General features: G+C 41.6%; 3 protein-coding genes and 1 pseudogene across 4 annotated transcripts; 3 read left to right on the top strand and 1 right to left on the bottom strand.

Annotated features, from left to right (window-relative positions):
* Nucleotides 1-812: 812 nt before the first annotated feature.
* Nucleotides 813-2,113, top strand: LOC310950451 (trypsin-2-like; annotated as a pseudogene). Its single transcript has 6 exons — nucleotides 813-946; nucleotides 1,036-1,186; nucleotides 1,275-1,525; nucleotides 1,612-1,748; nucleotides 1,862-1,963; nucleotides 2,066-2,113. The product of its transcript is annotated as a trypsin-2-like (transcript).
* A 2,010-nt stretch (nucleotides 2,114-4,123) lies between these two features.
* On the top strand, nucleotides 4,124-5,428 carry LOC310950453 (trypsin-2; the record flags this gene model as incomplete). Its single annotated transcript, XM_083918271.1, has 6 exons — nucleotides 4,124-4,259; nucleotides 4,349-4,499; nucleotides 4,588-4,838; nucleotides 4,925-5,061; nucleotides 5,177-5,278; nucleotides 5,381-5,428. The coding sequence occupies exons 1-6, from the start codon at nucleotides 4,220-4,222 to the stop codon at nucleotides 5,426-5,428; spliced, it is 729 nt and encodes a 242-aa protein (XP_083774397.1). The 5' UTR covers nucleotides 4,124-4,219.
* A 2,010-nt stretch (nucleotides 5,429-7,438) lies between these two features.
* On the top strand, nucleotides 7,439-8,736 carry LOC310950452 (trypsin-2-like; the record flags this gene model as incomplete). Its single annotated transcript, XM_083918270.1, has 6 exons — nucleotides 7,439-7,574; nucleotides 7,662-7,812; nucleotides 7,901-8,151; nucleotides 8,239-8,375; nucleotides 8,487-8,588; nucleotides 8,689-8,736. 6 exons carry the CDS (start codon nucleotides 7,439-7,441, stop codon nucleotides 8,734-8,736), a joined length of 825 nt encoding a protein of 274 aa, XP_083774396.1.
* A 3,525-nt stretch (nucleotides 8,737-12,261) lies between these two features.
* Nucleotides 12,262-14,669, bottom strand: LOC310950127 (trypsin-2-like; the record flags this gene model as incomplete). The annotated part of the gene is made up of 5 exons (XM_083917789.1): nucleotides 12,262-12,414; nucleotides 12,518-12,654; nucleotides 14,033-14,292; nucleotides 14,380-14,533; nucleotides 14,630-14,669. The coding sequence occupies 5 exons, from the start codon at nucleotides 14,667-14,669 to the stop codon at nucleotides 12,262-12,264; spliced, it is 744 nt and encodes a 247-aa protein (XP_083773915.1).
* Between the last annotated feature and the right edge of the window lie 353 nt (nucleotides 14,670-15,022).

Raw genomic sequence — 15,022 nt, 5'->3', positions numbered from 1 at the left:
ATAAAAGAAGCAATGTTAGATATCAAATATCTATTCTACTTCTAAGTAGTACAACTGCTCTTTGTGAAAAATGGTCCCCTTGCAAATTTGCAGTTTAATTATTGATATTTTATATAGAGAGATGAGTTGGACAAAGTGGTGCTATAAGTCAAGGTCCATATACTTCTACATAGCAATAAATCTGATTTTCATTTAGTATCTAAACCATGATTCAGCCGAGCAACTCCAACTGATAAATGAAGTGCAATAAAAACCAACACGCTTTTGAGTATTATAAAATATAAAACTGGATGACTATATTTCAGCACAGTGCCTGCACCTCAAAACTGCACACTATGTTCTTATTCTAAGGTCTTAATCAGCAGTTCTCTCCAAAGATATTGAAATGTTTGACCTCTCTGCCATCATGCTATTCAAGATATAAAGCCACTTCTAATATTAATAAAACACTGAATTTGGCTGTGATTGTTAATCTTATGTGTGGCCTTGAGGAACATGTAGTAATAATGTCATTATTAAATTTTATCATGATAATATTTAAATACAGAATGATAGCACAACAAAAACCAGGTTTCAACTAAAACGTTATTACAGATAATAGAAGCCTACTTAAGACTTGTAGTGGACCAAATGTATAAATACATAAGACAGGAGCCAGAATGATCCACATTCATACTTTCACTTATGATTTTTCCAAATTTGCTGACAAGATTTCCATCCCTACTTCTACAGTGAAGTGTTTGTTATGTAATTCTGGATATGAATCTTCTAACCCCAACGTCCAGCTACAGAGATTGGCCGTTCCCTAACCAATGAGAACGGCCGGTGATCAGGGCAGCTCCGCTAACTGGATATAAACCAGGGCTCCAGGTGGAGTCGGATCATCAACAGGATCACACAGCAACCATGAGGTCTCTGGTCTTCGTTCTGCTCATCGGAGCTGCTTGTAAGCATACGACTTTCTGATTATCGTTTCTAATCACTGAATTGAAAAAGGGACACTTGCTGACCCTTTGATCTCTTGTGCGTTTTCAGTTGCCACGGAGGACGACAAGATCGTCGGAGGGTATGAGTGCAAAGCCCACTCCGAGCCCCACCAGGTGTCTATGAACTCTGGCTACCACTTCTGTGGCGGCTCCCTGGTCAACGAGAACTGGGTTGTGTCTGCTGCTCACTGCTACAAGTCGTATGTCACATCATATTATAAAGACAAGAATGAATCTGCTTTTAACAGGCATCATGAAACTGCCACTAATCCTCTCTTTCCTCTCCAGCCGTGTTGAGATACGTCTTGGAGAGCACAACATCAGGGTCAGCGAGGGAACTGAGCAGTTCATCAGCTCCTCCCGCGTCATCCGCCACCCCAACTACAGCTCCTACAACATCAACAACGACATCATGCTGATCAAGCTGAGCAAGCCCGCCACCCTCAACCAGTACGTGCAGCCTGTGGCTCTGCCCACCAGCTGTGCCCCCGCTGGCACCATGTGCAGAGTCTCCGGCTGGGGCAACACCATGAGCTCCAGTGAGTAACATTTGCAGAATGTTTCAGGGAAACATTTTTTTTCCATTTGTGTTATTCTAAACTTAACTTTGTTGGACACATTGTAGCTGCTGACAAGAACAAGCTGCAGTGCCTGAACCTCCCCATCCTGTCTGAGAGGGACTGTGATAACTCCTACCCTGGCATGATCACCAACGCCATGTTCTGTGCTGGATACCTGGAGGGAGGCAAGGACTCTTGCCAGGTATGTACCAAAGGGTCCTTATTCTAGACCTGGACTAGCACATCTTAGTTGCAAATCAAGAATTTGGGGACTTTTCTTCACATCTGCACTTATTCTCTCTCTCTCTCTCTCAGGGTGACTCCGGTGGCCCCGTCGTGTGCAACGGTGAGCTGCAGGGTGTTGTGTCCTGGGGCTACGGATGTGCTGAGAGGGACCACCCTGGTGTCTACGCCAAGGTAAACCTAAAATATCTCTTTATAATGAATAATAATGCTACTACTCATCATATTTTCTACTGGCTGTCAACCTCAAAAACCTCATTCTGTCTCCATTCACAGGTCTGCATCTTCAACGATTGGCTGGAGACAACCATGTCCCGCTATTAAGTCTGATCCTACGACCACCATTGTACTCTGCTGCCTTTCTTCCATCATTCTAACTCCAGTATTGTTGTTAAATTTGTAAAAATGTGCAGCCATTTTCCATCTGAGTCAATAAAGTCTTACACCTTGACTTTTAAATGAAAGTTGTAGCTGTTTTCCTACATCATACCATGTTCACCACAACACTTTAAAACTTTATTTTTTACAAAGGTCTTAACCTGTTTAGTGTTTACTGCTCTGCAGGATACATTATAAACAAATATGCTATACAGTGTTTTGCATGCATTAAATTATTTTCATTAACACAAATAAACATTAATCCACTTCAGTTATAAACAATCTGATGAAGAACATTGGTCCATTTGTTACAAAAATTACATCAAAGTTAAACCTGTACAGATATCTGAATGGGATGCTTATACTACTTAAAGATATAATTAGTGAGATTTTCATCGATTTAATTGCCTTTTAAGTTGACATCTATCAAAGAGTGAGTCAAAACAATGGTGTTTGATCATATGACCCACCTATGAAAGCAATTGTACTTGCCCCTTTGCCGAGTATAACAATTTGTGTGTCTGTGGTGAGATTTCCTCCCGACATGCAAATGCGCTGCGTTAGTCAGCAGCGGTTGGTCTGCCCAGCCGAGCTCGTCTCTGTCGTCTATGTGGCGTTCATTTGTACTCTGAAGTTGTGAACTTCCAACTTCTGACAAGTTAAGTGCAATGAAAGGAAACATTCAAGTCTGAACTCTGAGTCAGGCTCACTCTTATGTGTCTGGAACTTGAGGTGCCAGAGGTTCACCTGCAGTTACATCTTACCACCAAAGCGGCCACTAGATACAGCTATCTCAGTTCTTACGGATTACATCTTTAAGCTAGTGTTGAAACTGGTTTAAAAGCCTCATGTGAACACAACACCCAATGCAAAATTTGAGGTATCTGCTTTCAACATTTTAAATGTCCTTCATGTAAATCACCTACACAATTGTAAACTATACTAAATGTTGGCATTACTTTTTTGCCGACCGTTTCTTTCACTCTATTTTTGGGTGTTTTTTAAATTAGCTGTTTTATGATGCATTATGATTTTTTTAAGATAATAACCTATGAATACATTCCTAAACCCTTGTCATAGGCTATTGTCAGGTTACTCTATTACTGCACTATGGTTCTGTTTACGTCTGCTCATTACACACATGTATCATGTCTGACCTCATCTGAATCCGATCACTGTCCACTTATACCTTTTCTGCACTACAGTTCTGTTCATACCTGTTTCAACAGTCTACTGCATGTTTACATTGTTTACATCATATACACCCGTTCACATGTCTGCTTACATCTGATACACACATGTCTTTCTACATCTCACGCCGACGATGTTCTCTGTATCCAATCTGTACTAACACACTAACATCCTGACACTTATTCTACCTGTACTAACACACTAACATCCTGACACTTACTCTTCTCTTACACTCTATTCTTGTGTTAGGTTAAAATGTTTTTGTATAATTGCACTGTCGTTATTTGCTGCTTCTCTGTGCTCTGAATTGCCCCCCGGGGACAAATAAAGTTTTTTTAATTGAATTGAATTGAATTGAATTCAACAAAATAGGTATTTCAGATGATTAAAGCCTTTTTAATACTTGAAGTGGAATAAATGTATTAATACATAATAATAATAATACATTTTATGTGAGCGCACCATTCATGACACACAACGTCACCTTATAATGCATGGATAAAAATATACACAACAGGTAAAAACAGCAACGCATGAGTAGTATATCAATAAAAACCGGCAAACAAGAGACATGAGAAGGACACGGTAACAAAAAACATAGGCGCCAAAATGATCCACATTCATACTTTCCCTCATGATTTTCCAAAATTTGCTGACAAGCATTTCCATCCTTAAATCGACAATGAAACCTTTTTTTTACGTAATTCTGTTAATGAATCACCTAACCCCAGCATCCCGCTACGGAGATTGGCCACTCACTGACCAATGAGAGCGGCCGGTGAGCAGGGCGGCTCTGCTGACTGAGGATATAAACCAGGGCTCCAGGTGAAATCAGATCATCGACAGGATCACACAGCAACCATGAGGTCTCTGGTCTTCGTTCTGCTCATCGGAGCTGCTTGTAAGCATACGACTTTCTGGTTATGGTTTCTAATCACTGAATTGAAAAAGGGACACTTGCTGAATCTTTGATCTCTTGTGCATTTTCAGTTGCCACGGAGGACGACAAGATCGTCGGAGGGTATGAGTGCAAGGCCCACTCCGAGCCCCACCAGGTGTCTCTGAACTCTGGCTACCACTTCTGTGGCGGCTCCCTGGTCAACGAGAACTGGGTTGTGTCTGCTGCTCACTGCTACAAGTCGTATGTCACATCATATTATAAAGACAAGAATGAATCTGCTTTTAACAGGCATCATGAAACTGCCACTAATCCTCTCTTTCCTCTCCAGCCGTGTTGAGATACGTCTTGGAGAGCACAACATCAGGGTCAGCGAGGGAACTGAGCAGTTCATCAGCTCCTCCCGCGTCATCCGCCACCCCAACTACAGCTCCTACAACATCAACAACGACATCATGCTGATCAAGCTGAGCAAGCCCGCCACCCTCAACCAGTACGTGCAGCCTGTGGCTCTGCCCACCAGCTGTGCCCCCGCTGGCACCATGTGCAGAGTCTCCGGCTGGGGCAACACCATGAGCTCCAGTGAGTAACATCTGCAGAATGTTTCAGGGAAACATTTTTTTCCCATTTGTGTTATTCTAAACTTAACTTTGTTTGACACATTGTAGCTGCTGACAAGAACAAGCTGCAGTGCCTGAACCTCCCCATCCTGTCTGAGAGGGACTGTGATAACTCCTACCCTGGCATGATCACCAACGCCATGTTCTGTGCTGGATACCTGGAGGGAGGCAAGGACTCTTGCCAGGTATGTACCAAATGGTCCTTATTCTAGACCTGGACTAGTGCATCTTAGTTGCAAATCAAGAATTTGGGGAATTTTCTTCACATCTGCACTTATTCCCTCTCTCTCTCTCTCTCAGGGTGACTCCGGTGGCCCCGTCGTGTGCAACGGTGAGCTGCAGGGTGTTGTGTCCTGGGGCTACGGATGTGCTGAGAAGGACCACCCTGGTGTCTACGCCAAGGTAAACCTAAAATATCTCTTTATAATGAATAATAATGCTACTACTCATCATATTTTCTACTGGCTGTCAACCTAAAAAACCTCCTTCTGTCTCCATTCACAGGTCTGCATCTTCAACGATTGGCTGGAGACAACCATGTCCCGCTATTAAGTCTGATCCTACGACCACCATTGTACTCTGCTGCCTTTCTTCCATCATTCTAACTCCAGTATTGTTGTTAAATTTGTAAAAATGTGCAGCCATTTTCCATCTGAGTCAATAAAGTCTTACACCTTGACTTTTAAATGAAAGTTGTGCTTGTTTTCCTACATCATACCATGTTCACCACAACACTTTAAAACTTTATTTTTTACAAAGGCCTTAACCTGTTTAGTGTTTACTGCTCTGCAGGATACATTATAAGCAAATATGCTATACAGTGTTTTGCATGCATTAAATTATTTTCCTTAACACAAATAAACATTAATGCAGTAAAGTTATGAACAAACTGATGAAGAACATTGGTCCATTTCTTACATAAATTACATCAAAGTTAAACCTGTACAGTTATCTGAATGGGATGCTTATACTACTTAAAGATATAATTAGTGAGATTTTCATCGATTTAATTGTCTTTTAAGTTGATATCTATCAAAGAGTGAGTCAAAACAATGGTGTTTGATCATATGACCCACCTATGAAAGCACTTGTACTTGCTCCTTTGTCGATTATAACAATTTGTGTGTCTGTGGTGACATTTCCTCCCGACATGCAAATGCGCTGCATTAGTCAGCAGCGGTTGGTCTGCCCAGCCGGAGCTCGTCTCTGTCGTTTATGTGGCGTTCATTTGTACTCTGAAGTTGTGAACTTCCAACTTCTGACAAGTTAAGTGCAATGAAAGGAAACATTCAAGTCTGAACTCTGAGTCAGGCTCACTCTTATGTGTCTGGAACTTGAGGTGCCAGAGGTTCACCTGCAGTTACATCTTACCACCAAAGCGGCCACTAGATACAGCTATCTCAGTTCTTACGGATTACACCTTTAAGCTAGTGTTGAAACTGGTTTAAAAGCCTCATGTGAACACAACATCAAATGCAAAATTTGAGGTATCTGCTTTCAACATTTTAAATGTCCTTCATGTAAATCACCTACACAATTGTAAACTATAATAAATGTTGGCATTACTTTTTTGCCGACCGTTTCTTTCACTCTATTTTTGGGTGTTTTTTAAATTAGCTGTTTTATGATGCATTATGATTTTTTTAAGATAATAACCTATGAATACATTCCTAAACCCTTGTCATAGGCTATTGTCAGGTTACTCTATTACTGCACTATGGTTCTGTTTACGTCTGCTCATTACACACATGTATCATGTCTGACCTCATCTGAATCCGATCACTGTCCACTTATACCTTTTCTGCACTACAGTTCTGTTCATACCTGTTTCAACAGTCTACTGCATGTTTACATTGTTTACATCATATACACCCGTTCACATGTCTGCTTACATCTGATACACACATGTCTTTCTACATCTCACGCCGACGATGTTCTCTGTATCCAATCTGTACTAACACACTAACATCCTGACACTTATTCTACCTGTACTAACACACTAACATCCTGACACTAACTCTTCTCTTACACTCTATTCTTGTGTTAGGTTAAAATGTTTTTGTATTATTGCACTGTCGTTATTTGCTGCTTCTCTGTGCTCTGAATTGCCCCCCGGGGACAAATAAAGTTTTTTGAATTGAATTGAATTGAATTGAATTCAACAAAATAGGTATTTCAGATAATAAAAGCCTTTTTAATACTTGAAGTGGAATAAATGTATTAATACATAATAATAATAATACATTTTATGTGAGCGCACCATTCATGACACACAACGTCACCTTATAATGCATGGATAAAAATATACACAACAGGTAAAAACAGCAACGCATGAGTAGTATATCAATAAAAACCGGCAAACAAGAGACATGAGAAGGACACGGTAACATAAAACATAGGCGCCAAAATGATCCACATCCATACTTTCCCTTATGATTTTTCAAAATTTGCTGACAAGCATTTCCATCCTTACTTCGACAATGAAACCTTTTTTTACGTAATTCTGTTAATGAATCACCTAACCCCAGCATCCCGCTACAGGGATTGGCCACTCACTGACCAATGAGAACGGCCGGTGAGCAGGGCGGCTCTGCTGACTGTGGATATAAACCAGGGCTCCAGGTGGAGTCAGATCATCAACAGGATCACACAGCAACCATGAGGTCTCTGGTCTTCGTTCTGCTCATCGGAGCTGCTTGTAAGCATACGACTTTCTGATTATCGTTTCTAATCACTGAATTGAAAAAGGGACACTTGCTGACCCTTTGATCTCTTGTGTTTTCAGTTGCCACGGAGGACGACAAGATCGTCGGAGGGTATGAGTGCAAAGCCCACTCCGAGCCCCACCAGGTGTCTATGAACTCGGGCTACCACTTCTGTGGCGGCTCCCTGGTCAACGAGAACTGGGTTGTGTCTGCTGCTCACTGCTACAAGTCGTATGTCACATCATATTAAAAAGACAAGAATTAATCTGCTTTTAACAGGCATCATGAAACTGCCACTAATCCTCTCTTTCCTCTCCAGCCGTGTTGAGATACGTCTTGGAGAGCACAACATCAGGGTCAGCGAGGGAACTGAGCAGTTCATCAGCTCCTCCCGCGTCATCCGCCACCCCAACTACAGCTCCTACAACATCAACAACGACATCATGCTGATCAAGCTGAGCAAGCCCGCCACCCTCAACCAGTACGTGCAGCCTGTGGCTCTGCCCACCAGCTGTGCCCCCGCTGGCACCATGTGCAGAGTCTCCGGTTGGGGCAACACCATGAGCTCCAGTGAGTAACATCTGCAGAATGTTTCAGGGCAACATTTTTTTTCCCATTTGTGTTATTCTAAACCTAACATTGTTGGACACATTGTAGCTGCTGACAAGAACAAGCTGCAGTGCCTGAACCTCCCCATCCTGTCTGAGAGGGACTGTGATAACTCCTACCCTGGCATGATCACCAACGCCATGTTCTGTGCTGGATACCTGGAGGGAGGCAAGGACTCTTGCCAGGTATGTACCAAAGGGTCCTTATTCTAGACCTAGACTTGTGCATCTTAGTTGCAAATCGAGAATTTGGGGAATTTTCTTCACATCTGCACTTATTCTCTCTCTCTCTCTCAGGGTGACTCCGGTGGCCCCGTCGTGTGCAACGGTGAGCTGCAGGGTGTTGTGTCCTGGGGCTACGGATGTGCTGAGAGGGACCACCCTGGTGTCTACGCCAAGGTAAACCTAAAATATCTCTTTATAATGAATAATAATGCTACTACTCATATTTTTTTACTGGCTGTCAACCTAAAAACCCTCCTTCTGTCTCCATTCACAGGTCTGCATCTTCAACGATTGGCTGGAGACAACCATGTCCCGCTATTAAGTCTGATCCTGCGACCACCATTGTACTCTGCTGCCTTTCTTCCATCATTCTAACTCCAGTATTGTTGTTAAATTTGTAAAAATGTGCAGCCATTTTCCATCTGAGTCAATAAAGTCTTACACCTTGACTTTTAAATGAAAGTTGTGCTTGTTTTCCTACATCATACCATGTTCACCACAACACTTTAAAACTTTATTTTTTACAAAGGTCTGGTGGATACATTCTTAATGCATACAGTGTGTTGCATGCATAAAGGATTTTCATTAACACAAATAAACATTATTCCAGTTTTTATCTTCTTAATGTTTATTTATTCATTTATTATTGATAATTATCAGTTTACACAAAACTATTGGCTTACAGATAAAACTTTCTGTTATTGGTTATAAGACATTAAATATTAAGATACTTGATTATAAGGTAAACAGTAAAAAAATAAACTACATATCAAATGGTGCCACGTCCATTGCCTACTACTGCATGACTAAACATACTGTATGTCAATGCGTTACTGATGAAGTCTGAATCCAAAGGATTGTTGGGTTCTTTTTTGCACGATGCTACTCCCATTGCTGCAACAGGTATCCAAGCAACTCTTCCTCCTAATAGTTAAGCTTATACACCACTAAATGGTTTGTCTAATACAATATAGTCTTGCTCTTCTAGGGTCTTGTGGAAAGCATAGTATCCACTTTAACTGATTTTAACTTCTTTTAACCCTCTCTGACAGAATTTGAGTGGATTTGCGATGCAGCTGGAAGGACCGAAGGTGGACAAACTGCAGGTGCTTCTGAATTAAACAGTACTCACAACCCTCACAACTCATTAGAGAGATGTCTGCAGTGATTGTTGCCAATTAATAATTCAACTTCCTTTCCCAGCATTTGAAGTATGAATACATTAATTATAAATGGATATGCAAAATGATTTTTAAAAGGGACTTTAAATGAGTACATTTAGTCATTCATTTACTAATCTGTCTTCCTGTCATGTTCCATTTCATCACCTCATCTCTTTTTTCTATCTCATTTCCCTGTGATGAAGATCAAGAGGGATAATCCACGTTCCTGTGTGTGGAGAACAGATGGGGGATATTTCTGTGCAACTGTCCATCAATTTATTTCAGGCGGTCTATTGCTCGCTGAAAACATGTCAAACAAAACGTGTGCCGCCACTTTCAACACATTCAGCCAACAACTTCTCCTCACCTTTCATGGACAAGAAAACAAGGTAGTTATGGCAAGCATGACATTTCGTTGAAGAGTAAAAGTAATTGCAGTGTTTTCGAGCATCATAAAGTTTACCTGGATGATGACGATAGTTTAAGGGCGGATTTTCTTCTACATCTTCTACAGAATGACTGTCAGAGGATCAATCAAAAGTGTGGGACTTCAAGCTTCTGTTGCACCGAAATTTAAGAAACCCCACATATCTCCTAGCACACCAGCAAAAATGTAGAATAAGTAGATTGATCACCAGATGGATATTGATTGATTATCAATCCCAGTGTCAAATGTCACTGTTATAGCAGCTTAACAAAAAGGCAAAGCTAATGAACTTAATGATATACCTATCTACAATAGCTTAAATAAATGAGAGCATTTTACCACACACGTGTAATGCTATGAGGTGGACAAATAGTGTGTAATTAAATGTTGAATTAAATTATAGAAATAAAATATGGAAGCTCATTTCTGCCAATGTGATGAAAAGGGATCCTGCAAATAATTGTAATAAGAAACTTTCTTAAAATAATGATTTGTCCGTGCCAGATGCGTTCTCACTTACTGGAAATGCTCTGTTTGATTTAGGCGAGTCGGTTCTTGATTTTGTCATAAACTACAGAGTCCCCTTTCCGTTCTATGAATTTCTCTAAAGATTTTGGTGTCTGCCCGACTGACAGACGTTCCTGAATCTCGTCATCTCTGCTGGGAGGGTAAACTCTTATGCTGTTACATACAGCACCGCCTGGTAATGTCTAGATAGTTTCAGGTTTGCAGTGCATGTGTGAAAGAAGCTTTATCTCATCTCATCTCATCTTCATCCGCTTATCCGGGGTCGGGTCGCAGGGGCAGCAGCTTTAGCAGGGGACCCCAAACTTCCCTTTCCCGGGCCACATTAACCAGCTCTAACTGGGGGATCCCGAGGCGTTCCCAGGCCACTGTGGGGATATAATCTCTCCACCTGGTCCTGGGTCTTCCCTGAGGCCTCCTCCCAGCTGGACGTGCCTGGAACACGTCCCTAGGGAGGCGCCCAGGGTGCATCCATACTAGATGCCCATAATTTTGAATATTTTGAGAAAGTTTATTATAATCAGTTACTGGATCTTTCTTTGATTTTGATTTCACAGTTTTCATCTCATTTTTTCTTTCACTGGTGGGAATTGGCTTCCATAAGCTCTTAACATACGTCCTTGGTTTGAATGAACCACGATGATGACAGAGCACCTACTGGTGCGGTCGAACCAAAACTACAGCAGCATCTTAGGAGTTAAGATCTCACAGACATGAGCACACCTGTTTCTGTATAAAAGCAAAATTGGTTTTCAAGAAATTTGACTTTGACCTTTAAAACATGCTCATCATTTCAGACTTTGTCAGAATGAATGGAAATACTATCAAGACATCAAATAACTTTTCTGAAAAGCGTTGTGCTGAAAAAAGGAAGGAGGAGCGTGCATGTCATCCAAAGATACATGACTTCTGAACCACAAAACTTCATATAGATTATAAGGGAGACCTTTTGCTGAGGAAACAAATTGTTTTTTTTCTTTGAGTTTCTCTGTCACCGGATTTTTGCCAAAGAAAAAACTCATTGAAATTTCAGTCAAAGTTTTACTCCTTTTTTAGATTCTTGTCTTAAACTGACATTGATGAACGGGGTGTTGCAACATCTTCACCCTTCCTTTTCAGACGTATAAAGCGTTCTGCAGTAGGCGTAGTCCTGTGTTCCAATACAAAAAAAAACCCAAAAGACTGACAAAACCTTATTAACATTATTCATGCAGCATTGGAACGCTAAACACAGATGCTTTTCACTCGAAAGCAACAGTATTTGTGTGTCCTATTTTGATCGGAATTGATTATTTGGTGATGTGGGTTGGAGGAAAAGCTACAACATCACACAATATGTTGGGTTTGCTCACAAGTTGATGCAATTTTGTGAATTTTTACAGTGACTGACAGCTGTAATTGTTGTGGTTTATATTTGCTCTGGTGGAAATGTCACCACTGATTTGAAATAAAGACATATCAAGAAAAAAGTAATATAGTGGCTCACGAGGGTCTACCCAGGGAGCGGATGCAGCACTGAAGTATTGGCAGCAATAATAAAACACACTGATGAATCACAAAATGGTAGGTTTTATTGATTTTTGCTCTGACTGAACACATCTCTTTTCCACTTTCTCTCTCCCACTGGTTCTCCTTGTGGCTCTCTCTCTTAGTTGCTCATCCACTGCTTTTCTTTCTGACTTGACCCACCATCGCCCCTCTCTCACGTAGTTCTGTGATGGGAGATCACAGCCTAGGTGTAGCTGGAGAGAATGCCGTTTATCCAGGGCATCAGAGAGCAGACTTTGGTGTAAACACCTGGGAAGTTGGGCTGAGCGCAGCCCTGGCCCCAAGAGACAATACCCTGCAGCTCCCCATTACACACCAGAGGACCTCCGGAGTCACCCTAAACAGAGGAGAGAGAACAGTTTTTACCTTCGATCTTTTCACCTCATTAAATGTTTTTTAGCGGACCACTATGCCTTCTTTTACGTGCTGTGTTAAAATACCTGACAAGCATCCTTGCCTCCCTCCAGGTATCCAGCGCAAACCATGCGGTCAGTGATCATGCCGGGGTAGGAACCTTCACAGTCCTTGTTAGACAGAATGGGAATATCCAGACACTGAAGGTGAAATGGGTTGAACACTGCAGATGAGAGTGAAACAGAAAGCTATTGGGGTTAGTATAGTTACCACCCACGACAACGACGCTGGTATTGTTTTCATCTTGTTAGTCTTTGTGTGTGTCTTAATGGCAAAACGTGGTTTTGTGTTTATGTCTGTCTGTCAGTCTTTCTGCAGCCAGAGCGACCGCATCACAACTGTGCAAGACGCAGTCACGAATATTTACAGGTGCGATGCCTAGTTGAGACGAAAATGAAGGCTGAGTTCTGTGATCGGAGCAAGAATCCCGGAAGTAGAGGGGTAGAAACGCCTCTGGCCCAATTTAGCGTTGCAGCTATAGTTTGATCCCATTGCAAGATGGTCTCTAGTTTGGTCAAGGTTTTAACTTAAGTGGGCATCATCGTCATCATCGTCAAATCCCCAAAATATAAACTTTAATCGAGCTAAGAAAGAGCTGCTATTTGGTTTTAATTAATGTACTGTAACTGACTTTTAGCTGTTTGCTAAACCCTATCCTTAAATGGGAGCGTTCCTATGTTCCCCGGTCCTATGTTCCCCGCTTTGTATGTGACCAGTGAACATAGGACCTGGGGAACATAGAGATGACCCCCCTCGTGATGGCTCTATCATAGCTTAGCAACCATAATGAGCTTTACAACAAGCTAGTCAACCATTGGATTTAGGATCTTTAGCCTTGTTTAACATTATATTCATTATGTTATGATCAAGTGCATATTTAAAATAATTTAGAGAGCTTAACTTTAAAGAGATTTGGCTGAAAACTGTAAAAAGTCAGCTGTTAGATTAGTGAAAGCATAAGCCGATAAAACATGACAGCTACAGACGTCATTTCAGCAGAAAGAAGCTTTTGTTTGTGTGAAACCAAAGACTCGTAATTTATTTTGAGTGGTAAATCCCTGTTTTTATTGTTGAGTGCATAATGTGCGTGGTGAGAACGGAAATCTTGACCAGTAACTTAGGATGACGGGGCTTAGCAATGGTGTTAAAGCACTGGTTTTAGAAGGGTTCTAGAAATCTAACGTTAAATGGTAAAATTTGTCAGCCACCAAAATAGCTTTATGATAATAATAAAAAAAAAATCTAGTCACAAAAATATATTTTAAATACTTTTTTCCAGGGTTTCCTTGACAATATTCAGGCTCCAGTATGTTTTCAAATGTTGTCTCTAATTCCTGTAAAGTAAATATTTTATTTCAGAAAATGTATTACCATGTCTGTGAAAGTAGCTTATTTAGATGGTTTTGTTCCAGGTGAGGTGGTCATTTCTACTAAACAGTTTATTAAAGCCTTATGTTATTATATGTTTTATATCTATGCAAAGAATCTACGTAATAATTTGCCATTCTGTTTTTAATGAGCAAAATCCTGGGCTCCCTCACCTTGATCAGTGTAGATGTTCCCCCATCCGGACACTGTGCACATATCCCCGGGTGTGGGGCAGGCTTTGGGCAGGGAAACGGGCTTGACGTATTGGTTCACGGTGACGGGGTGTGCCAGCTTCATTAGCATGATGTCGTAGTCCAGTGTCTGGTAGTCGTATTGCTGATGCCAGTAGATGGCTTCGACTGACATGTACTGCTCTGTGCCCTCGTTCTCCCAGATGTGGTGGTCACCCAAGACGGCAATCTGAGAATAGGGGCTGAAAAAGACACAAAGCACGAAATGATCATCCTTTTAAACATACAGTTCATACAGGCACATTTGACTACGTTCATGTGATACAAACTTTTGCCAGCAGTGAGCAGCAGAGGCGATCCACTGGTCGTTGATGAGGGAGCCGCCACAGAAGTGGTAGCCGACATTGAGAGACACCTGCCAGGGTTGAGAGTGGGCTTCACACCGGTAGCCACCCACAATCTTGTCATCCATAGGTGCTGCAGCTGTGGTGTACAGGAAATACAAAATTCTTTATAATTATCGTAGTCACAGTTCTTATTTATCCTAAAACCGTTGTACATACTGCAGATGTGCTTTACCTGCAGCGCCCAGGAGTGCAACAACAATCAGGCCAATCATCTTGAGGCTGACTCAAACCTTCCTACGACCAGACTGGACGTGAATCATCTGTCACTCACTGCATTTATACCTAAAGTCCTCTGTGTCTTTCCATGCACTCCCTCCTCCACCACTCCTCCATTCCTCCACCCAATTCAACCCACCCCTCCCCGAATCTCCCCCCGCCTCAATCCCTGCCCTGAAAAATAACCTTATCTTCTTATGTGCCACGTTCATTCGTCCAGTTGATAAGTGACCCACATCGTACATATTTTTGGCCTTGGAGAGTGTTTTCTGTGCTCTGCTTTTGCCGGGTGATTTTCTGCACGGAAATAAATGTGTCTATTCTTTTTATGGGCGACACACACGCATGT

Source organism: Echiichthys vipera (assembly GCF_963691815.1).
Source record: "Echiichthys vipera genome assembly, chromosome: 8".
Classification (NCBI taxonomy): Eukaryota; Metazoa; Chordata; class Actinopteri; order Perciformes; family Trachinidae; genus Echiichthys; species Echiichthys vipera.
This window is presented reverse-complemented; position numbering and strand designations above follow the sequence as displayed.